This window comes from Siphateles boraxobius, unplaced genomic scaffold (genome assembly GCF_051911475.1).
Source record: "Siphateles boraxobius isolate OS27281-9 unplaced genomic scaffold, OSU_SipBor_1 8, whole genome shotgun sequence".
In the NCBI taxonomy this organism is placed as follows: Eukaryota; Metazoa; Chordata; class Actinopteri; order Cypriniformes; family Leuciscidae; genus Siphateles; species Siphateles boraxobius.
Window position 1 is genome coordinate 13,678,517 of NW_027509208.1, and position 25,304 is coordinate 13,703,820.

General features: G+C 36.3%; 2 protein-coding genes across 3 annotated transcripts in view; one reads left to right on the top strand and one right to left on the bottom strand.

Moving 5' to 3' along the window:
• znf513a (zinc finger protein 513a) overlaps positions 1-3,936 on the bottom strand; it is a 16,836-nt gene extending 12,900 nt beyond the window's left edge. The window contains exons 1-3 of the mRNA XM_077219754.1: positions 3,724-3,936; positions 3,294-3,407; positions 1,487-1,621 (exon numbers count right to left, since the gene is read on the bottom strand). Coding sequence (XP_077075869.1) covers positions 1,487-1,621; positions 3,294-3,333 — 175 coding nt within the window. The 5' untranslated portion in view covers positions 3,334-3,407; positions 3,724-3,936. The remainder of the gene's footprint in view (positions 1-1,486; positions 1,622-3,293; positions 3,408-3,723) is intronic.
• LOC143728867 (E3 ubiquitin-protein ligase RNF19B) lies at positions 3,780-22,308 on the top strand. Of its 2 annotated transcripts, none has more exons than XM_077219752.1 (11): positions 3,780-3,949; positions 4,595-4,839; positions 7,840-8,197; positions 8,822-9,267; positions 10,293-10,495; positions 10,579-10,726; positions 15,259-15,421; positions 16,093-16,207; positions 18,490-18,621; positions 19,703-19,967; positions 21,011-22,308. In XM_077219752.1, the coding sequence occupies exons 3-11, from the start codon at positions 8,039-8,041 to the stop codon at positions 21,204-21,206; spliced, it is 1,827 nt and encodes a 608-aa protein (XP_077075867.1). In that variant the 5' UTR covers positions 3,780-3,949; positions 4,595-4,839; positions 7,840-8,038; the 3' UTR covers positions 21,207-22,308. The 2 variants fall into 2 exon arrangements, with proteins under 2 accessions (XP_077075867.1, XP_077075868.1); XM_077219753.1 differs by having other exon boundaries at positions 3,798-3,949; positions 19,724-19,967.
• The last annotated feature ends 2,996 nt before the right edge of the window (positions 22,309-25,304 follow it).

The window sequence follows — 25,304 nt, forward strand, 5'->3', positions numbered from 1 at the left end:
AATTATCATCAAATAATCCATTAATCTGACGTGCCTCACGCAGCATCCTGGTTTTGACGCATGCTGCCTGAACCCGTTTGTTTTGCGAATAGTTTACACTAATTTCAGGCAGAATCACAGTGATCTCATAGCCAGCACACACGAGTACGTTTACAATTGGGTTATTTCATTCATCAACACCATTTTTGCTTGCTGAGCTAGGTCTCCTCCAATATAACTGCTAGCCTACTTGCCGTTAGACTACCGGTAACTCTAAGCTTGAGTCCCTTTTATGACGTCACGCCCAGCCTAGTGGAATGGAGAGGGAGTGTAAAAAGTACAAACTTTTCATATTATATTCAGCATTTTGGTATAAAAAAAAACATACAAAACAATGGTGGGCAGTTCTTATCTTTATGTTTAATAAGCACATTGCATTATCTTCGTGAAAAATTGAACCTGCAATTTACACTTTAAGACCATTTTTGAGACATTTTAAAAATGATATACATATCTTGAGTGATTTATGTACCCATTAATCGACAGTGGTGTTTAACCTGCAACATGGGCTTTAAGCCCATCTTAAAATAAAGTTAATTTATGAAAATAATCTTCTCTACAAAACAATTTATGATGTATTTATTTGTAAATTAATGTAAAATGAATCACAAAACATTCATTGTTTGCTTCATTCACATGCTTAATTCTTTGGCAGTCTATCTTTCTGTAAGGCTAATGGTTTGACTAGAGATTAGCTTTGAACGCAATCTAATAAAACTCATCGTTCCATTTAAAGGAAAATGATATATAATCATAAAGTACTATTTGTTCATACACATAAAGCAATACATTTGTCTCTTATTTGACATAATACCAATGTAGTTACCAAAGAAACTGCTGAAAATTTCAGAAATGTGTTGATTTCTGAAGGGTCCCGAAACAACAAAGTTTTGGGGTGACTTTGTGTGAGGTCCCCTGAGACAGCATGCACATGGGTGGGGCTAACTCAACATTGCCACATGTGATTGGTATGCAATAAAAAATCCCAGGGAAGTAACAAATGACTGGATTGGTTAAAATAATGAGCAGCATAAAATATATATATTTTTTTTTTTTTGGGACTTCAGAGATGAAAGTGGGCTTAAAGGGTACATGGGATTAATGAGTACACTTAGAGACTGCTTTCACAATTTTAAAAAATGGTTTTCAAAACTTTTGTTCACTAGAAATGTCTATGTTAAATTCTAACTGTTATATAACTTTACAATTCCTCATTATTTCCAGATTTTCAATAACAGTTGGAACCCTGAACTATGAGCTAGTTTCCAAAATCTGAATTAAATGTGATCTTTGTAATAAAAAAATATTTGATTATTTTAACTTTGCACGAAACTGGTTGTACCAAGGGAACTGGCAAAATTCTCCTTCAAACAGTGGCAAAGATTAGGATTTGGATGACAAGAACGCGTCCCTACCAAAGTAGGGCTCGAAAACTCGAGTAACTCACCTGAGAACTTTTCAAGGCCTATGATCTTGTTGTCATTGTCAGGATCCGAGAACTCGAGTTCTTGTCCCAGGAGAAAGTCGCTCTCAAAGGTAAGGCTTGCTGGACGTACAGTGCCTAAACCATCTTCAGAATCCACTGAAAGCAAAGGCTCATGGTTAAATACAGCAGCAATGGCATTCATTGGAAGATCGCGCAACTTGACTTATATTTTATGAGCCATTTCTGTCCTTACCTTTGTGGTAATGCCTGTTGATGTCAATGTGAATATATATTATTAATTCATTTACTTACCTATTTTTTCGTGGTTTAATTTTTTATTATTATATATTTTATTCTTAATTTATTTATTTTTTCAAAGGATGTAAAATTATGTACTAAAGCCCTGTGAATCCCACTCAACAGCTGTAAACTTCATAAGAGGAATATATTACTGAACCTTACATTTATTATACGAAGACAAAGATTTACAGTGAAGTGCACACCATCTTGTGGGATCCATCTTGTGGGATGTGCATTTGTAACAATTAATCAACAAGAAAACATTTGATCAACTATCATCACTTTCACCCATGTAGAATTTTTGAAAACTATATACTTTTTTAAATTATACTTTTTCACACTCTGATTATATTTTCATTCTTTTTGCATAATTTGACAAAATTAGAGTTTGATTGGAAATACAATAACAATGTGTGACATCTTGATTTTTCTTCACACATCATGTCTCATTTCATATCAACTATTTTCATAGTTCATTTTTACAAGTAGAAAAATTGCTGGTCATTGTCAAAATTAAACCACAACAGCTAGATGATCTTAACATTTAAAAATGTAATAACATTTTATAATGAATTTTCATATTTTAAGATTTGCAAGTGTAAGAAACAGTCAGCTACTATACATGAAAAGTAATAGTAAAGATAAATAAAGAAGGCAATGTAAAATGTTTCCAAGACAGTTTTAATGTGACCATATAACAAAAAGGGAAAATAAGCAGCCCGTTATGCACCACTGACTTCTTACTGGCCCTGGCTCTACTGTAGCTTTACTGCCATCTACTGGGCGAGATTGAAAATAATGTCCACTTTTTGAGAAGAAAAGAACAAACAATGAACAACCAATACTTTAGCAGGAGTTAATGTTCAAAGCAAATGAAATATTATTCAATTATTTACCATGACAGTCACCATCTAACTCTAAAATTACTTCCTATTAAATTAATTACACTGTGTAGCCTATTCAGCTAAACACAGCTTATCTTCATAATCTGACACAAACACAGAAATAACTCCTAGTTTTGTTAGCCACATATTACATTTCAAGACACCAGATTTACAGCATATATAATCATAAGAAGATTCTTGTCCGACACCTGAAAGCACAATTCAAAATCAAGATGATCAAAACAGATAGCGGTGCAATTATTATGTTTCTGTGAGACCTGTCAATAAAAACAATTACTATTTAATTATGTTATTATAATTCATTATAATTATATATAGTTTATAATTAAATTACAAAAAAATTACATATTATATGCCTAATACTATAACCACATAGTCTAGATGTCCCTGCTATTACTGTAACAAAGACTGCTTATTGATAGCTAACATTTAGGAGATTCTGGACAGGTATGTCCTAGTTTAAATGGCTCAAGATCATATGACAGTTTTAATTATAAGGGAAGAGCACATGACCAGTTTAATAATCTTTCTGTGAATTAGTTAACATTTACGAAAACAAAACCCATATGAAGGGAATGAAGCATACCATTTAGCTGACAATACTAGATGAAAAAGCAGCTTACACTTGACAGGTTGTGGATTCTGCTGTTTTCTTCTTGGCATCTTCCAGTCAGCCTTTTTATTTGCAACCTCCTCTGGATTCCCTCGAAAATAATCAACTCATTCTCCAAAGTAGCCTTTGAAAGAATTGAAATAACAGACGTTACTGTACTGACATGCACGTCAACACAACCTCTATAACAGATACATGGGCTAACGCGCTAATCTTACAGTGCCATTTAACATAAATAAGACTAGCGTTATTTATAGCACATACGGGATATTTTAAACTCGTAGTGCGACAGAATGCATGTCTGTATTCTGCTGTACACGTACTGAATTGCATTACTCTTTCCGCCCAGCCTGTGCGTTTATTCTGTCGACATGTAGCACACAAATCTAAACACTCAACTCCAGCTATATTGTCAATCTCAGCAGATGTCATTAATATACCTGCTCTTTCTGCCTGACACGTCAAACAACAGTTCCCGTCGAGGCAAAACAGCGGCGTCTGACGGTGTACTACTGCTCACAAGCCGCCATTCCATAACACAGCGACCACAAAGAAAGGCAATTAATGCTCTTTTTTCATAACTTAATTGATTTCCAAATTACCATTGTATACATTTTTCTTCCGCCACCGTTGCGTATTTCCGCTTCCTCAGTGACGCGTATCCGGGTATGTTGCTCCCTCTCTATTTTTACTTTTATTTTATGGAATGTTTATGGAATGTTTTTTTTTAAATAGCTAAAATAAAGAAAAGCCTAATGTTAGACTTAGTTTTTTTTAATTATTCATTTTAGCGCATTTGATTCACATGGGCGTAATAACTAATAACTGCTATATTGTAACAACAACAGCAGCAACATTATATTATATTATATTATATTATATTATATTATATTATATTATATTATATTATTAATACAACAGCGATCAATTTTACATTTTCTTTGTTTACTATTCTTAGCCCGTAGCAAAAGTCTACATATCAAACTACATACAGTCTTTAATACACACACGTCATAACTTAATGTTAATTAAATATAATTACTTTATACAATAATATACTTTATTATAATCATATTGCATTGTTATGAAATGGGCTAATATTATATTAAAATACTAATTAGTACTGGTGCACTGGTGCTCAATTTTTAAAAATTAAAAAAGTATTTTTCAAGCCGTCTGTTGATTTCAAAGGCAGAGATCGCTGTTGTCAGGTACTGTTTCATTAAAATGTGGTTCGTCGTTGAATGAAGTAAGTGATTGTACGTCATCACACGGATTCCGATCACTGCAGTCGCAGCATCTTTCCCGCAGGCCGTCACAAGCTCTCGAGCAGCAGGCGCCGCCGGTTTGCAGAGAAGAGGGAACCTCGAGGTTTAAGGGGATCTCCTCGCCAACGTCATGCGGCGAATCTCGGACCACAGGGTCCAGAAAAACGCTCAAAGACACCAAACAGGCGACGTTTTACAGCAGTGGGAGGAGCCGTCCTCAGGCGCTCAGTGGGAGGAGCCAAGCACCCAGCCGATGGTGCTGATGAGCTGATAACGCACTGAGCGGAGGTAAGAGGCTGATTTCATTCAATTATTGTGCGCTATCTTTTGGTCAGAAGGTTGTTTAGTCTTCTGCGTTCCTGTATAATACACTGCATTTACGCATACAAGTGTATTATTTGGCAGGGGTGAACAGGCATACGTAATAACCTTGCCACTCCCTGCAGTGCTGTGATGCCCTGGCCAGACCTTATTAATTAATAATACAAATTCTGTTCGTAGACAATGAATTTCAGTTAATCAAATTTAAAACAACGATAAACAGACCAATTTCTGCACACTCGAGTGGTCTTCTGTATTGCATCTTATTCTGTACGTAAATTGTAGGCTAATATAAATATTCGTAGGCTACTTTATCATTAAAGTAACAGTTGGTGTAAATGTCGGATGTCTGATGCGCTCCTAGTCCTATAATGTGGACTGGAGGTGTGTCCTCAAAAAACATCCTAATCGGCATTGCCACGATGCTTTCCTAATGGGAGTTAGTCAGGGTATTAATGGGATCCCCTCCTTCTTCAATATATCCTACTATAATTGTAAACAGATCTATGATAGCACTTCATCGGCTTTTGGTATTTTGGGTTTGCCAAGTTGTTGCCCAACTTTGCTTAATGTGGTTAAACAAGAAAGCCATTGAGTGCATGTCCAGGAATAGTCCAGGGAACCGAGAGAAAGAAAACACAACAAAGCCAATCCAAAGATCTAAGCCACAGGATTTTGCTCTATGGCCACAGAAGCTATAAAACACATTAAGAGCTTTGTCTCATCATTGAGGTCCACTGGCACTGCATTATGCATGATAAACGTATTTATTTTCCATGCATGCATGAGACATAATATAGCATTGGTGGGAATTATTTCAGATATCAATGATATGCAATTACATCAGCCACGTTGCTGGTCTCTTAGAAGTCAAGCAGAATGTCTAAATGCACCTTTGTAATAATTGAATCTATCATGTAGGCTAATGTATTCCCTCCATTATATTTGTATAACCCTTTTTATTCACGCTTCAAGCTCGATGCATTTTAAACCCCTGCTTGTCAGAGTGTTGAATGACCTTGATATTATAGGTCTATTCTCCTTATTGGTTTCTGTTCTGTTGAGTGATGGAGTATGCATGCAGTCAAAGGTAAAACACAGCCCCTCATGTTAATTACGTAATGTTGCCAGAGGGGCTGATGTTGCTTATCCCAGATCAAAATATTGATCTTTAGCAGATCTTGACTCTTTTTTATTTTTTATTTTTTTTTTGCCCCTTGAGATTTCATGTTTTTCTCTTTTTAACAAAACCCAGATTTTCTTGAGATTGTTTTAAAAAGGGTAAGTGAAATAAATGTAGTTGTGTTGCTATTAAGACCTGAATAAGACATTGATTACGAATTCATTATTTTATTTCTAATGCTTTATTGGCCATATCTCTTAATTTAGTCTGCTATTTAATTAGATTTACCACATCAGAATGTTTATCTGCAAAGATCTGAATTAGATTGATCCTCATGAATATATTTTATCTTAGTGTTTTATATTGAATCATTTAGCAGTTTTTTCTCTTATATAGCAAAAGAACTATGAACAATATGTCAAATGGAGTGTTATTTATGTATTATTTATATACTATTATAGTATTAATTCATATTTTGAATTAGTTTTTATTTTTATATTTTTAGCTTTTATGTAAATTTTAGTTCGATTTAGTATTTTTGTTAGAGTTCGTGCTTTTGTCATTATTTTAGTTTTTTCAAAATCTTTCTGTTTAGTTTCATTTATTTTTTATTTCAGCTTTAGTTTTAGTAATCTTTAAATTAGTTGCCAAGACAACATTTCCAAGTTGTTGTTTTTTGTTTAAGCCAGATATGTCTGTTTAATTTTAAAATGCTTGAACATGATGTTCTTAATGAAGTTATCTGATGTGAAGTCAGGTGCATCGGTGTCCATATTCATATCTGGCTCTCCACATGAGTGTTTCTTTTGGAGGAGAGTGACATTAACAATTGTAGATAAAAACAAAAACATCTCCCACATCAGAGCATCTGAATCCTCCAGGGAAAAAAGAAGTCAGTCTTCACTATTTTTCATCTGTCTGGCATCTCCTTCTCCATTACACGTTGACTGTCTGTTGATATGAATGTAACAGTCTGTGTTTCAGTTGGTAGATTAATTTCACATGATCGTGTATCAAGATAAAATACAGCTCAGACTTCTGCATTCCACCAGCTTTGTCACTCCATACCACAAAATAACTACCTCTCAGTGAAAGTGTGCACTATGCTGATGTTTTTGCATGTACTGTCGGTGGAGAGCCAGGTTTACAAGCCAGGATACTCATATTTTTTTATCATATATAAACGTATTTTTAAACAGTTTTACCTTTAATATATATATATATATATATATACATATATATACATATATACATATAGAATTTCAAGGTAAACATATTTTTACAAAGATGTGTACGTACGTGTATGTACAATTTATGTGTTTGGGTTTAGTAAGATATTTTTAATTACTACTTTTATTCAGCAAGAAAGCATTAAATTGATCAAAAGTGATACTAAAGACACAAAACATTACAGAGAATATCTATTTCAATTGCTGTTCTTTTGAACTTTCTATTCACAAAAATATTAGAAGCACAACCGTTTTTAACATCGATAATAATAAGAATAAAAATAATAAGACATGTTTATTGAGCAACAATTCAGCATTTTAGAGTGATTTCTGAAGGATCATGTGACACTGAAGACTGGAGTAATGATGCTGAAAAATTCAGCTTTGCCATCACAGGAATAAATTACACTTTAAAATATATTAAAACAGAAACAGTTAAGAGACTTCTTTCAAAAACATTAAAACACCTTAACCGACCCCTAACTTTGTAATGGATGTGCGCTGAAAGATGTTTTCTACAACAATCTTACTTTCGCAATCTACTGATACTGTTAATTTGTTGTTGTTTTTTTTCAAATATGAAACCACCATTTGTGAATTGATGGATCACTAAAGAAACATAAAACATTTCATGTAAGAAGAAAACAAAGATGACCTTGATCAGGAAACGCTGTTGTGGACGATTTTTCTACTTCCTCACATTGGTCTATTTGCCAATGTTCAGTGTCAGACCATAAGCAACAAACAGAGACAGACAAACAAAAGGGGCCTGATCCACTCATGCTGTTTTGGCTGGACTGTCCAGCTCTGTACAATGAAGAGACCCAAGCAGCAGTCACAGTCCCTTAGTTTTCTCCGCTTCTTCAGCCGAAAGCCCAAATCTGATCCCAGGATTGAGAAGCCCGCCGGGACTTTGAACAAGGAGGAAGTGGCCATCACTCTCACACCCAATGATCATGAACATGTGATACAGGTAAGATGGCATTTATACATGTATTCTCTGTACATCTGTAACTCTTAAACATGTTTAATTTTAATCTCTGTATTCTGTAATCAGTTGCTGTAATGTTTCATTTTACCTGGTAGACACTTTAACATCTCAGTTCTTTTCAGAAGCATCATGCCCAATCAAACATGCTCCCTCAAATTGTCGAGCCAAGTGGATTTTGAATGTAACTTCCAATAGAATAGCATAATAATTGTAAAAAAAAAATTGTCTTTAATGATGTGGCAGAAATCTCACAAGTCTAAAATTCGCTAGTTTAATCAAAGTCAAACACATGACTTTTTCTTCTTGGAACACAAAAGGAAATGTTGTCAAATACAATACAATACTGTTCTTTCAATACAATGAAAGTAAAATTGTACCCAGATTGGACATTTGGGACGCCATTTGGCTCACACCAACTGAGAAATTTAGATGCATGACGTCTCACAAAAGTTTCTGATTGGTCCTTTTGCCAAGAAACTGAATTGTTAGACCGTGTCATTTTCGTATTTAATATAACACAATTTTCGTTAAGCTAACTCCTCTTCATTAGACTGAAAAAGTCCTAACTTTCATTTCTGCCCTGAATCATTTTGTGTTTCCTCCCAGGACCGGGCTCACAGTGATGTTGGATTAGAGGCCGGTAGGGATGGAGGAGATCCTGGGAAAGGGGAAGATGACGAGGGAGCTGTGGAGTGTGGGAGCAGTGGCTCAATGGGTGTACTGTCCTTGTCCTCCTCCAGTCAGGATCAGCTGCTCGAGCACCTGGTGGAGTGCCCGCTCTGCCTGCTGAGTCAACCACGCGGCCACTTCCCTCGCCTGTCCTCCTGCCAGCACCGTGCCTGCACCGACTGTTTGCGCCAATACCTACGCATCGAGATCTCCGAGAGCCGCGTGGGTATCGCCTGCCCGCAGTGCCCTGAAGTGCTGGCTCTGCCCGACGTCCGTGCCATCCTGGATGACGGTGCTCTGCTGGAGCGCTTCGAAGAGTTTCAGCTGCGCCGCTTTCTGGCTGCTGACCCGGACACGCGCTGGTGCCCTGCACCAGACTGCAGGTTAGCACATAAATGTGATTGCTGAACACTCTTCTAGAGGGCCATTATAGAGGGATGTTGTTCCAACATTTGATTTAATATTACTTGACATGTTATATTACTGTAATTTCCTTTTATTGAACTTGTCACAATAATATCTTCAAAAGGTTTTAGAAGTTTTTAGCTGCGCTTTTTTTTTTTAATCTATCATTTATATTAAAAGTGGTAAAAAAAAAAGTGCAATTAATTTACCTTGACGGTTTGTAACTTTGATTTTAAATATAAAGCAGACATTTTATTTAAGATTATAATATTCATATTCTGGCCAATAGTGGCAGATTTGGTTTTTTATATTTAATAAAAAATAGAAATTTGAAAAATAACATTTTAATAATATTTTAATAAAGACACTAAAAACTAGTGAAGTGAATTTAGGCATCACCACATTATAATGTAAAGTATGAAACATGGATATTCATTTTGAGATTCGCTGATGATTACATTTAGCAGTGTCATTAAATTATATTGTCTCATAAAAACCTGATCATCCAATAACTGTTACTGTTATCTACTCTTGAAATTCTTTTTTAGGTGGTTTTAGCTGGATTTTCAATGAGCAAGTGTATAGTGGCAGATCATTATGTCACGCACGCTGCAGCGTGAAGCATGTTCTCCTCTGTGGTGCATTATGTATAGTTCTGGAGGCTAGCTTTAGGTTTCGTAATGGTAACCGTATCAGGGTAGTGATGGGAATCTGTGGCTGTTTGGCATTTCTTGTCAACAAGACAGTATTAGGTATCACCTGCAGTCACTCTGCATGGGGCCGAGAGCATCCTCTTTCTTTACTACTGTGACTGAAGAACAAAAAACAATGATGTTCGCTGTGACCACCACCGTGTGCTAGATAGTGGCTTATGTTCACATATCAAATGATGTGTGTTTAAAATATTGATTAACACACGTTAACTAGCTGCATGTTGTTGTTTTAATTTGAAATATAATTGACTTAATCCATATGTTTTATTGTGTATTCTGTCATTTATTAGCTATGCAGTGATTGCTTACGGCTGCGCGGAGTGTCCCAAGCTAAGCTGTGGTCGGGAAGGCTGTGAAACCGAGTTTTGCTACCACTGCCGTCAGCTGTGGCACCCAGACCAGACTTGCGACCAAGCCAGACGTCAGCGCGCTCGCCACACGTCAGGAGCCAATGATGTTTCCACACTCTACGTGTTCAACGAGGAGCCTGGCGGTATGGTGCAAATATTGAGGAACTAATCTAATATCCATTTGGGGTCCCAGCTAAAATGTTTGTTTCTGCCCTCGCTCTTTAAGATGCAGAGGAGATCAAGCCCTGTCCACGTTGTGGGGCCTATATCATGAAGACTAATGATGGCAGCTGCAATAGAATGAACTGTACAGTGTGTGCTTGTCAGTTCTGTTGGCTGTGCATGCAGGAGATCACTGATGTGCACTACCTCAGGTACACACATACAGAACACACGCTCATCAAGTTACTGTAAGAGATGTCGCACGTAGCCAGATCGTTGACTAATGGCTAACAGCTACTGTCTCGTCCACATTGTAGCTTATTTTGTACCAGAACTGCCCATATAGACAGGAAGATCTGATTGACATGTAAAGCAGCCAACCTCAGCTCAGTTTAGATTTTATGCACTCTAAAGGTGGATTTATCTGAAATACACTACAGTTCAAAAGTTTGAGGTCAGAAAGATTATTTGATATTATTTTATTAAGGACAGGCACATTAAATTGAGAAAAAGAGACATTAAAGACATTTATAATGTTACAAAATATTTCAAATGAATGCTGTGTTTTGAGCATCAAAGAATCCTGAATGAAAATGTATCTTGGTTTCCACCAAAATATTAAGCAGCACATCTGTTTTTAGCATTGATAATAATATGAAATGTTTCTAGAGCAGCAAATCAGTATTAATAATTAGAAGGATTTCTGAAGGATCATGTGACACTGAAGACTGGAGTGATGGCTGCTGCCATTACATGAATAAATTAATATGTATTAAAATAGAAACAGTTATTTTAAGTTGTAATCATTTTTTTCACAATGTCTCTGTATTTGTGGTCAAATAAATGCCTTGGTGAGCAAAAGACACTTCTTTTAAAAACATAAAAAAATCGTAGCTATCCTCAACTTTTGAACTTTAATGTAAATGATACCACAGTAAAATATTTAAATATCTATTTTTAATTTAAATAATAGATTGCTAATCTCTGTGAACAGTCATATAGAAAATAATTTACACAATGGTGTAGAAGACACTGAAAACTTAGACACAATAATTTACAGAAAAAGGTACAGATTATTTCATAGACAAAAAATGGGGAGAATATACAGTTTTGATCAAAAATATCTCATTTACTTGCAGACTCAAACTGTTCTGGAGATTTGATGCTACTAACATTGAAAACTCTTCCTCTCAAATGCTCATTATATCAACCCTGTGCATTCGAAATACTTTATTTTCCGGCAGACTGATTTAAAATAAAACGTGCTACCCTTGGAAGTCACATTAACCATAAGCATAGTGTTAGATTTCTCTATATTTGGCCGAGCGATTGTTTGGGTGGCTAGCTAATGTATTCGATTCCTCTAATACACAAAATAAGTAAGTTTGACCAGAGTTCTTGTGGGGAGACTAATTTATTGAAAGTAGTAGTGCAGCACAGTTCTTCAGCAGCGATATTAGTCTGCCTTCAAAGCATCTTAACCTAAAGTTCTGTCTGTGTAACAGACCTTTATACCTGGTAACAAATGTGCCACAAACAATACAATGACACCCCATGGAGAGCCAATGAGACTGTAACCTGATGATGACCTAATGGTTTTTGGGTCACACTTTAAGAAAAGAAAAAAGAATACAATTGATAACAGTTACAAATACATCTGACTAAAGTTAATTAAAAACAAACAATCCTTCAATAATGTGGAATGGGTGATTTTATGAATGTGCCTGCAGTTTTGTATACAAAATTTGGTCTGTGGTTGTCTGTAAGAGAAAAACTCTAGGACATTAAAATATGGACTTAAATGGGGGAAAAATAGGACATTTGCCTGCAACCACATAGCCCACATTCATCACAAGTAGTCACCAGAGTTTGTGATATGTTATTAAGCTACTCTCTGACACATTCGGTCCAAGCTAAACAGGGGTATTTCTGCTGCACAAGAATGTCAAATATATTTTTCTGGCCCTATAATACTGAGTTTGTGCCGAGTTGCTGTTGTAGCCGACTTCATGAATGTTGCAGATTATCAGATTTGCTTAATTACTCTTAATCAACAAGTCTCACAGAAGCTGTGGCATTTTAGAAGTCTGATCTTTCAGACAGCGACTTTGCTTCCAGTTTCAGTAAGCTATCGCTGCACCAGAGGCTGATTTCGAATAGATTTTTCCGTTATTGGATGTTGGCCAGCACCAGCGTTTGTCAATTAATCAGTACAAATCTCGGTTCATATTTCCCTGTCCATGCAACCCAACCCCCACGATTTGCCAGAAGCAGGTTTCTTAATTTAATGAACACCCCATTCTGCTGGGCTCCAGCTGGCCGGAGAAAGATTTTTATTAAATGACAGAATGCATAAATAATTCTCATCATGATTCTAAACTGTCCATTTAAGACAAGACAGGTAGAGTGAAAAATGTGTAGAATTTACATTTCGCTATTGTGAATGTATTTAGATTTAACACACCCTTGAACATCGCCGAGATTTAGTGGTTTAAAGGGATAGTTCACCAAAAAATATAAATTCTGTCATCATTTACTTACCCTCAAGATTTTCCAAACATGTATAAGTTTCTTTCTTCTGCTGAACACAAAAGAAGATATTTTAAAGAATGCAACTTTAAAAGTAACCAAGCAGACCCAATAACCATAGACCTCCATAGTAAAAAAATACTATGGGAGACAATGGGGCCCATCAACTGTTTGGTTACCGACAATCTTCAAAATATCTTCTTTTGTGTTCAACAGAAGAAAGAAACTTGAGAGTGAGTATGAAACTTGATGACATAATTTTCATTTTTGGGTGAACTATCCTTTTAATGGGAGCAACATACAGAAGATGCATGTTTAGTTCTGTCACGTGACACCACATTTATTTGTGTTAATTTTTGAAAAAGGTAGAAAACTTTTTGTAGACTTATAGAGCCCTATCATACACTTGGCGGAATGCGGCGTCAGGCACGATGCAAGTGTTTTTTGTTAGTTTCAGCCTGACTCATTTATCATTTTCACGTCCTGTGCCACATTGTTAAAATAGCAAATGCATTTTGGGCGTGCTGGTCTGAACACGAGGTGTGTTCAGGCACATTTTTGGCGCATTGATATTTTGAGGCAACTGAAATAGACTGCGCAGTCAATGACGCGGTATTTGTTTTGTTATTTCCGCCATGTTAATAGCAAATCCGCCATGGCGCGAGCGCAACTGGCTTTTAAAGGGAATGGGAGATGAGACTCTGATTGGTTTATTGCACATCACGCCCAAAACACGCCCATTACTTCTTAAAGGGTTAGTTCACCCAAAAATGAAAATTATGTCATTAATGACTCACCCTCATGTCGTTCCAAGCCCGTAAGACCTCCGTTCATCTTCGGAAAACAGTTTATCATGAACTCAGTGGGTTAGTTAGAATTTTTTGAAGCATCGAAAATACATTTTGTTCCAAAAATAACAAAAACAATGACTTTATTCAGCATTGTATTCTCTTCCGGTTCTGTTGTCAATCCGCGTTCATGAGTCCGCTGACGTAAAACGAGCTGACGTTATCTGGTGCGCCCGAGCTTCGTTTACAGTCTGAGGGAGACGCACGCTGTAAACAAAACAATCTTTGCAAACATGTCTAAGGATTTCGACACAGGGGAAGACTTGCATTTTTTTTTAACCAAACATATTTATTTGAACCCGAATACACGGATGCACCAGATAACACGTCAGCAGCGTCTTACGTCAGCAGCGTCACTGGCCTCGTGAACGCGGATTGACAACAAAACCGGAAGAGAATACAATGCTGCATAAAGTCATCGTTTTTGTCATTTTTGGAACAAAATGTATTTTCGATGCTTCAAAAGAATTCTAACTAACCCCCTGAGGTCACGTGGACTACTTTGATGATGTCTTTATTGCCTTTCTGGACAAGGACAGTATACCGTACATAGATTTTCAATGGAGGGACAGAAAACTCTCGGACTAAATCTAAAATATCTTAAACTGTGTTCCGAAGATGAACGGAGGTCTTACGGGCTTGGAGCGACATGAGGGTGAGTCATTAATGACATCATTTTCATTTTTGGGTGAACTAACCCTTTAAGAGAATCGGGACAACCTTTTAAGACCATGCGCCGGGCACGCCGACCATTTTTCCCATCGTTAAACTAGCAAAAGTGGATTCTAAGTGAACTTGCGCCGTGCGCTTTAGACCATGCGCTTAGATTGTTAAAATAGGGCCCAAAGTGTTTTTGCAATATTTAAAATATTGACAGAAGTTACGAAAACAGATGGTATGGAAATTTAATCAATAATTCACATTTCTTTTAGCTAAATCGTAAACATTTTGATGTGCTTAACCGTTTTCTGCAACAACAACAACAACAAAATCCTTGGATGAAAACTTGCCTATTGGGTGGTTGATCAACATTCATCAATAATAAAGTGTTGTCTTCAAATATTTACTTCAAATTCACTTTTAGGCTAGAACCTTGTAACACTTAACCTACAAAACAGGAAGTGACACTCACCATAGAGGATTGTAATTCACCCAGGCAGTGCATGAGGCTAATCGAGGATGAGATCATAAAATATTGATCCAATGAGACTGTGTGTGCGTGCGTATATGTGTGTGTGTGTGTGTGCGCGGCTTTTATTGGCTAATATTCCTTGTCTTATCTTTAACCCCATGTCATGATGTACATGCCACAGTGTGTGAGAGTATGAAACAGTAAATCATTTGTTTTTAATTTCTTTTCCTTACAGTCCCTCAGGCTGCACTTTCTGGGGAAAGAAGCCATGGTCACAGACCCGAAAGGTTTTGTGGCAGGTCGGCATGCTGCTCGGGGCTCCGGTGGTGATCTCACTCATAGCAGGCATTGCGATACCGGTCATCATTGTGGGCATCCCGATTTATATGGGCCGCAAGGTAAAGACTGAAAATGTGTTGCATTATTTAACTCAAAGTGACCTGCCACTGTATGTCTGTCCTCTCTGTTGAGAAATGCACGGAGTGACCGTTTAATAGCTCTTGGATGATAAAAAGACAAGACCGTGACCCTGGCTGTATGCTCATCATGAGAAAAGTGCTGCTGAATGCATATATGTAAATGTGTGTAAATCCACTAGACCCATTCACACAGCAGGTGAATGTGATATAGAAAATGTTTGCAAAGAAAGTAGAGAGTGCTTCACTGTGCCTTTCATTTATAGAGTCAATTTTGCTCTTTGGGACACCATGAAAAAAAAACCAGCTGGATATTTTTAGAGTAATCAGATTTATCAGAAAACACTCATTTGATTACTTCCTTTGTATGTGATGATTAAATTTAAGTCTCTTAAAAACCTTGCAGTGTATATTTATCCGTGCACCTCATTATTTATTTTTTTACAAAGTGCATGTGCCCTTGTAATCTTTTATCAAAAACATTAATTAGCAAACCACAACATCAGTAAACAAAATCAAGCCCCACACTCCTTTTTTTTCTTGTTTGAGAAGTCGTTTCACTTGAATATATAGTATGTCACAAAAAAGAAAGGATGATCAAGATTTCCGTTTCATACCGACTTTAAATCTGTATCTGTTTGCTTGCCTTTCAGGTCCATGGTCGCTGTAAGAAAAACAGTATCTCAGGAAGTAAGCATTATCTGACAGTGGCCAGTGGGGTCATGATGTCTGTTTTTGTGTCTCCAGTCATAGCGGCCATTACTGTCGGTAAGAAACTCATCCATCCACTTTGGCTACTTATATACTGTATATGAGAGGCCATTTTATCTTAAATGTTGTGTTTTATATTATATACAGTACTGTTCTAAAGTGTGGGGCAAGTACATTTTTTTTTATGAAAATAATACTTTTATTCAGCAAGGATGCATTAAATTGATCAAAAAGTGACAGTAAAGGCATTTATAATGTAAAATGTATGTTTCAAATAAATGCTGTTCTGTTGAACTTTCTATTCATCAAAGAATCCTGAATAAATCATAGTTTCCACAACAATCTTAAGCAGCACAACTGTTTTCAACATTGATAATAATCAGAAATGTTTCTTGAACACCAAATCAGCATATTCGATTGATTTCTGAAGGATCATGTGACACTGAGGACTGGAGTAATGATGCTGAAAATTCAGTTTTGATTACAGGAATAAATTACATTTTAAAATATATTAAAATAGAAAACTTTTTAAATTATGATGTTTCACAATATTACTGTTTTTACTGTATTCATGATCAAATAGATGCAGCATTGGTGAGCATAAGAGACTTCTTTCAAAAGCATTAAACAATCTTACTGACCCCAAACTTTTAAACAGTAGTGTTTGTCTTTGTTACGTTTTTGAATGTGACTATAAGAAATGGGTGTCTTAAGTAGTCATGGAGCACTTTAGTGGTCGTATTGTTGGGTTACGGCAGTGTAAAGGTGCTGACTTTAAGTGTTATTTCTTTGTATTGATTATTCTGGTGTTCAGACAAATGAAGCTATTTAAGACACAAGTCTGCCTCTCTGCTGAGACCTTGAATGAAAAAGGTAGAAATGAAAACAAACACGCTTAAAGGAATAGTTCAACTAAAAATAATTTACTCACCTTCATGTCATTCCGAACCTGTGCGACTTTCTTTTATGGAGCACAAAAGGGGATTTGAAGAATATTCTGGCCACTCTTTGAAATGCAAAAACCACCTGAAACCAAAAATGGACTGAAATTGAAGCCATTATTTACTTAAACTTTGTGACTCAGATCTTTTCAGTAAATCAGTTGATTTAGGTGAATAACAACTTTCAACAAATCTGTTCATAAAGCAAATCTATTGCATTATCTGGAAGAGACCTCTTTTATGATAATTTATTGATATTTTTATGGTGATTTGCATCTGTTATGAAGCTTAAATGCTCCAGTCTCAATCATAATTGTATGGAAAAGAGCAGCTGGCACATTAATAAAGATTTCTCATTTTGTGTTATACAAAAGCAACAATATCATATGGCTTTGGAATGACTTCAGAGTAAATAACATTTTTGGTGTTGGGTGAACTAATCCTTAAATATCCATATTGCAAACATTTTAGCCTACATATGTGCGTGCAGCTGTTTCATTTACACACACACACACACACACACACACACACACACACACACACACACACACACACACACACACACACACACACACACACACACACACTGCCGGTCATCTCCGATGACTCATCTATCTTCTGCTTTGGCATTCCTGTGAGAGTTGGAGCGGGGAGGGAAGATTACAGCAGCCGGCTGCGACTAAAATGTCAGAGCGATCTCCATGGCATAGCGTGAAGACCTGAGCGCAGCACATTCACTACTCGGTGTTCTCCTCGCAAACTCAAAGCTTGTGTTCCCTCTCATTCTCCCCTGTGAATAGCCCTGTCTGTTCTGCTACTCTGACCTCTCCTCAGGAGAGCCACAGAGGGGCCTTGTCCCCTACAATGTCCTCATCAACAATGCCACACTGTTCTCATCCAGAACCAGGAGGATCATGGCCTTTTGTCTTCTTTATTGCGTGTTGTCCTTGTCTTTGCTGCTAGCATTATGCCTCTGTGTATTTACGCTGCCATGTGAATTACTGCCCTTTTCCTTCAGATTCATCTGAAAATAAGTTCACTTTTGAGGTAAATATGTCTGTGATTTGATGTATTCGTTTGCATAATATACAGTAGGGACTTATACACTTATACAACTTTTTCTGTAATTAATAATACACTGTAAGAAAAAGTTCCTGCCTTTTATTTTGAAGTACAATCAACTTGAATGTTTAAGTCAACTCAACTTAAATTACTTACAAAGAGTTGTTTTTAAAAATGAGTTGAATCTAAAAAAAAGTTGAAAATTGCTGGTTGAAAAAGCAATGTAAAAACATATGTTGTCATAATTTATTGATCATATATTTTTTTTACAATGTAATACTCTTTTGGAACAACTTCCTAATTATTTCTAATTTAGTAAATCTTCTGTGTTTCAAGGTGTAGGGGTGCCTCTTATGTTGACGTATGTCTACGGGGTTGTGCCCATGTCGTTGTGCCGTAACGGCTGGTGCAGGCCACAAACTGAACCTCCTGAAGTACGGAACATACAGCTGGAAGATCTGGCCAATTGTAAGTTCAGTTAACAAATTAAAAGTTTAGCTGCTTTCTAAATTAAATAATTGCTCTTGATGTTAAAATCAAAAGAAAAATCAGATAGAGATTTTGTTTTTTGCAGCATTAGTTGAAATTGATGTAAATTTAGCTGTTCAATTTAGTACAGCGTTTGTTGTCGTTTTTTATGTGCCATATAATGGCTAGATGGCTGATACAATAATAGGGATAATACAATACAGATATTAGGTAATAGAGCAAGATAATTCTGTTTCTACATAGCTTCAGTGAAGTTAGCTATTTTGTTGCTAATACTGAAGCCTGTAGTGTAGCTAACATTCCCAGTTCTGAAAACATTTTCGTTCAACAGGTCCAGTTTTTTAAATGTTTTAAAAAAGTTTCCATTTTATAATTTTGGAAACATTATGGAAACGTTACTTTTACAAAACAAGTAGTTACATTTAAAAAATGTTAGACAAACTAAAATGTTTCAGAAAAAAAATGTTCTGAGAACATGTTATGACCAGATAACTTTGAGCGAACATTCTATTAATGTAAATTGAAAACTTTTGTTTATAACTTTTAGAAAACATTACCAGAACGTTAGCAACAACAACAACAAAAAAACTGAGAACGTTCCCTGTTAGATGGGTTCAATGTAGTGAGATACTTTTTACTAGTGAAGATACTTTTGACTACTTTTAAGAGTATCTCCTTAACCACCTTAAAGAGATTCACTGTAGTTAGCTACTTTTTGTTAGGAACTTTTAATGTGTAATTAAAGTATCTGTTCATTGTAATTAGCTACTTGTTAATTAGTATAGCTAACTACTATTTTGAAAGAGCTTTAGCTTCAGATTATAAATATTGTTTTAGCTTGGAAAGCTACAGTTAAAAAAAATGCTTACCAAGCACTATACTGTACATCACCCATGACACTGTTTGCTTGAACATGAACCCTTATTATAAATTGCTTATCTTTCTGTATGAGTTTGTATTTGATTATGCAAACATTGTAACTGTAGTGCAGAAAGATTAGTATTGCAATATTAAGCTGTCAGTTTGGCCTGATCTGATGATATTTAAACTTCTCTTGAAGATCTTCTATTTTCTCATGTAGTTAGTGATCATTGGACTGGCCAGCCTATCCCAGCTCTAACTGACGGAAGCGTACAGGAAGTGAGTGTGAATGTGGAGGAAGTGATGTCGCTTCCCAGCACCAGTGTGGTCCAGTCTGGAGCAAAGGGCTCCGTCGAACTCCCTAATGACGGACATAATGACAGCACTGAGCAGGTTGTTCAGTCAGACGATGTGGATGTAGCTGAGGAGTGTGCCTTCAGCAGCACACAAACATTTGCTCTGAGGTCAGCAAATGTCATGAAATGGCTTGATTTTGCAGGCAATCATTTTTCAAATATTAATAAGAAGTAGGCCTAAGCTGGATTGTTAAAACATATACACTACTGTTTAAAAGTTTGGGGTCAGTAAGATTTTGAAAGAAGTCTCTGATGCTCACCAAGACAGCATTTGTTTTTATTAAACATATAACAAAAACAGTAATATTGTGAAATATTATTACAATTTAAATGGTTAGTTGACCCAAAAATGGAAATTCTGTCATTAATTACTTTCGTTCACCTCCGGAACACAAATGAAGATCTTTTTAATGAAATAAAAGAGTTCCATTTTAATATATTTTAAAATGTAATTTATTCCTGTAATGGCAAAGCTGAATTTTCAGCATCATTACTCCAGTCTTCATTGTCACATGATCCTTCAGAAATCATTCTAATATGAAGATTTGCTAGTCAAGAAACAGTTCTGATTATTAATAATGTTGAAAATGCTGCTTAATATTTTTGTGGAAACCGTCATAGTTATTTTTTTCAGGATTCTTTGATGAACAGAAAGTTTTGTAACATGAATAGATATATTTTTTAACATTATAAAGGTCTTTACTATCACTTTTGATCAATTTAATGTAATCATCATAGAATTATTAATTTCTTTCAAAAAAAATCTTACTGACTCCAAACTTTTGTCTATTTTTTGTATACGTTTTGTCTACATATTTTGACATCTTTTAGTAGTATTTCTTAGGAAAAATACAGTTTAGTTTTTATTATTTAGTTGTTTTTTTACATATATTTTTTTTCTTCATTATAATATCAGGACAGTTGTTTTACTCTGACATTTTTGACATTATACCCCCTCAAAAATATATCAAAATGATTTTTAATTTAGAAATGAAAAAGATGATCATCATAGAAGAGGTGTATTTAAACCATTGTATGCAATATTTTACTTTTAATATATTTTTGTATAAATTATTAGATAGAATTTAAGCATAAGCATCACATCATTGACTCCAGTTTCCTAAAACAGTTTTTTTGGTTGTTTACCGCAGGGAAGGGACCAATATTGAGGTCCGTGTGGAAATTGAGGCCCAGCCACGGGGCGGCCGGAAGCCGAGTCTCAGCAGTATTCTGTCTAGCAAGAGCTTGTCGGCAGAATCTCTCAGCCAGCCCTGTGAACCTCTGTGTGCCTCTCAACAGCCTGGGAGCACCGACCCCGTACCAGTTCCTGAGATAGACAGCGTCTGAGCGACTCCTGGAAAACCACGGCTTCCATGGATCACCTGCACTCCCACCAGGAGCTTCCAGCCTCTGCCTGCAAATGCAGAGTCAGTGAGCTTGAAAGAAAAGAGAGAGATGGAGAAAAGCATCCAGGGCAGCTGCTAAAATGCCACGGAGGGGATTAAAGATGATCATGTAAACTCAAATGATCAAGCGCATGTTTGTCAACAAGTATGAGGAGTGCTGTTAACCAATTTTATACTGTGTTCTATAGAAAACATTGCCGATTTGGATGCTGGTTTAATTTATTCTATTAGCTTTCCTTTTAGCTATACCCTTTTATCTAATGACCATATGGTTCATGTCCCCTGACTCATCCGTGGAGAAAAAAGAAACGGTAATAAGCTACGGATTAATAGCATGGTTATTTCTGCTACAGTTGCTAGCCTGACATGCCCTGTGAGTGACTAGCAAGATGGTGAAATGCGGGCTGAAGATAAGCGTGCTGCGGGCTAATGCTAAGGGTTTTTCACTCATGGTATCCATTCATTTAAAATAATGCAATTTTCTTTTTTGCACTTTCATGAAGGATTTACGTCCAGAATTAGCCCTCAGTGTCATGCTGTACTTCCATTGTGAAAATCTTGGGTCAAAACTAATCTTATGGAACGTAAACATCATGGACTATAAGTGCTGCTATGAAAACTGATGACCTTGTTTTTCTCTCTTCACTTTACATCTTTATTTCTGCAGTTTGTCCGTCCGGCCCCCTGTTATTGCTGTTATTGAGTACTTAATGAATCAAGTTTTAACAGCCCATTTACTAAAGAGAGCATCTTATCTCAATCATCTGCATTGACAGTTTGAGCTTGCTAAGTAATACATTGTACTGGTACTCCAGAGCCAACGGTTGCATAATGTCCAGACTTTCTTTACTGCTATTTTTGACACTTTGCATTAATGAAGGAACTGCTAGATCAGGCCTCTAACTCAAACTTTTACACTCTGTCCAATTAAAAAACGAGCTGCGGATTGCCCTGCCTCCAGGAGTTACCTAAACCTTTATAGCTGCACTGCAGATTGGGAACAATGAATGGAACAGTATGTCAGTAAACAGATTTTTATTGAATGGTGTCGTGTTTTTATTCTTGTTTTTCAAGATTTTTTCATTAATCGGATGTTATTTTATGTTGTAGGTGGTAGATTTTAAACAGTTTTTGTCAGTATTTTATTAGGCACAGACAGAGGGCGCTAGAGCTCTAAAAACAGACTAGATCGATGATACCTGCTGCATCCAAACAGTAGGCCTCTACGGACATATGCATCTTTGCAGTCTTTGTTTATCTCTAAAAATGGTGGTTAACTTTCTTACGAAATAAACCTAACCCTCATTTTGGTCCAATTACTTAATATGAAAATGCACTATCTGTTTTTGGTAACTTGTTAATATGTTATTGTCCATTGATAGTTTGAACAGGGCTGCGTTTATGTAAGCCTAAATTCGTAGAGTCACTCGTAGAAAATGCTCGTAAGTGCTAAGATCCATCGTTATCTGGAAACGGTGAACAGCAGCAGCATAAAAAACTTTATATATATAACGGGGTAATGTGAGACACTGCCTGTATCTAGGCAACGGAACACATTTGATTTGTGGTCATGTTTCTAGCCCTTCTCATTTCCCCTTGGCCATGAAGGAGAGGACCTCATGGTGCTGTGTTAGCATGTTTTTTTCACACAAATGTCTTTTTTTTCTGCATGTAAAAGGAAATTTCCTTGCTGTCAACTTAATCAACTGTTGTGCCAAAGCAATTTGATTCAGGTAGAAAAACCTATATCATAGCCTACATGTTGATGAACTACCAACATATAAAAAAACATGTGATGATGCTAGTTGAAGATTAGCCTGAATTGCTAAGAGAGATAATTTTTCCTAAAATATGGCAGTGGGGTAAAGTCAGACATGAGGCACACGTTAAGTTTAGTCTTAAACATATTTTAATGTAATATTACATTACATATGTTTTATTTTTAATTTCATAAACTTTGTAGAAAATCCATCATGCCAAGGCAATACACCAGGAAGACAACCTGGGGCAAAACACCCCTCGAGAAGATGCAGATAATTCACTCGCTGATGCTAATCCATCCACTGCGCATGGTCCACATGGATGTGCCTCGCCAGCTGACTCAGATGTGCCACGTGTTCCCAGCCGACCTGGATATGTGTCTCCTCGTGAAATCCTACCACTTCCCAAATGTCCCCCCAGAACACTAACCAAACGAAAGCGTCTGAAGACAGCCATCCTAACTTATACTCCTGAGAAGCAGGTAATTGAAAAGGCTTTTAAAGAAAGGCAAAAGAAACTGGCAGGGAAAAAGCAAAATAGCAAAGAAAAGGGAAAACTGAAAAAGAAAGCAACCAAAAAGAAAATTATAGTTAGCAGCTCTGAGGAGAGTGATGTCCCTGACCCAATTGATAATGTGTCTAATAAAGAGAACTCTGAGGATGAGAGACGTGATCCAGGAAACACAGATCTGTCCGTGGGTGACTTTGACATAGTTAACTTTGCAACCAAACACAGAAGCGTCTGTTACATTGCCATGGTTGAGGATGACGAAATACTTGCACAATTTCTCAGAAGAGGAAAGAGCGGGAGAGACCCGTGTTTGCTACAGGAAAATTATGTGGCACATGTTCCTAAAAGTGATGTGGTGAAGAAGCTGCCTCAGCCTTAAAGGCCAGGAGGAACCACACGGAGAGAGCAACTCCTCATCTTTCCCTGTAACCTTCAAGGCTGGAATGTGGAGTAGGCCTAGTTGTAGAGTATGACAGTAGGCTGATGTTCTAATCCAGGTCGGTCTAGTCCTGTGTTCGGAGTCCCAGGCTGTTCTAGCGGGTTCTGATTGTCCTTTGCTCTGACCCCCAGACACTATCTGGCTCTAAGGATCCTGTGTTCTGACCCCAAGACTGTTCTAATCTAACTGGTTCTATCTGTCATTTGAATGTTAATTAAAGCATTTTGAATTATATTATGTTGTATTTAAATGTGTTCACAGTTACTTTCAAGTGTTTAGAAAAAATTTTTGCTTAAGTGACCAATCCCCATGATTCTGTTACTAGTCCGACATTAGTTCTGGAATGTGTGGTTGACTGTCAAGCTAGCCGTCAGGATTCTAACTGTTATAACATGTGTTGTTATGGTAGTTTCAGAGTGGAAAAAGTAAGTGGATCAGTTTAACCCCAGCTGGTTCACTTTACCCCCTTGATTTCTCTGGTCTGTCTCAGTTTACCCCTAAACTGGGGTAAAGTGAGACACAAGACCACTTTTTTAAAAAACAATCATGTTTTCACTGCTCTTCGTCCTGAATACATTCTGTTAATTTCCATTGCTGGGAAACATCCTGAATTAATGGGAAATGTGTAAATCTTACTGATGTATCATTTTAGCTCGCTTTGAGGGGAACAAATGTAAAAAATGTCTCACTTTACCCCACTCTTCCCTATATATAAATATATATATATATAGTTATTTAACAAAAAAATGTAGTAGGCTACGCTGTTAACCCGTTGTAAATTCGGGTTGTTTTTACTTTTTTATTTTCAATTATGTAACCAAGTTTGTACAATTAAAGTAGGCTGAACTAGCTGATTGGATATTGTCAAAGCTACCTTTGCTCATGTTCCTTGCTCAACACTCTTGTGTTCTTATGGTTCCATGAAGAACATTTAACATGCATGGAACCTTTCCATTTTTTACCATTTTACCATTTACCATTGCACAAAATTTTCTTTAGTATATATATTATTAAATTATACATCATGGTAATGATTGAATTATGAAAGTTAATCACAGGGTTGACGGAGTACAAAACTTTTAGTACAAACTTTATTTAAATATATTTTTTAAATAAAACATTTGCTATTATGGGGAAGTAGGCTATATATAGGAAGAATAAATACAAAATATGTTATCCAAATAAAATTGTCAAAATTTGTAGGAGATTTATTATTGAAATTGTTAAATCATTAATCATATGGCCTATTTACAAATATCCAGTTTCAAATAGTGAAAACTTCATGTAGCTACAAAATCATGGTAACAGGGTTGACTATTTAAAGGGTAA

What these genes read in the sequence shown, in the direction of transcription:
- LOC143728867 (XM_077219752.1), top strand. Translation starts at nt 8,039, where the DNA reads ATGAAGAGACCCAAGCAGCAGTCACAGTCCCTTAGTTTTCTCCGCTTC. An exon ending in TGCCCTGCACCAGACTGCAG is followed by an intron (nt 9,268 to 10,292) that starts GTTAGCACATAA and finishes GTCATTTATTAG; the next exon opens with CTATGCAGTGATTGCTTACG. An exon ending in CGATTTATATGGGCCGCAAG is followed by an intron (nt 15,422 to 16,092) that starts GTAAAGACTGAA and finishes CTTGCCTTTCAG; the next exon opens with GTCCATGGTCGCTGTAAGAA.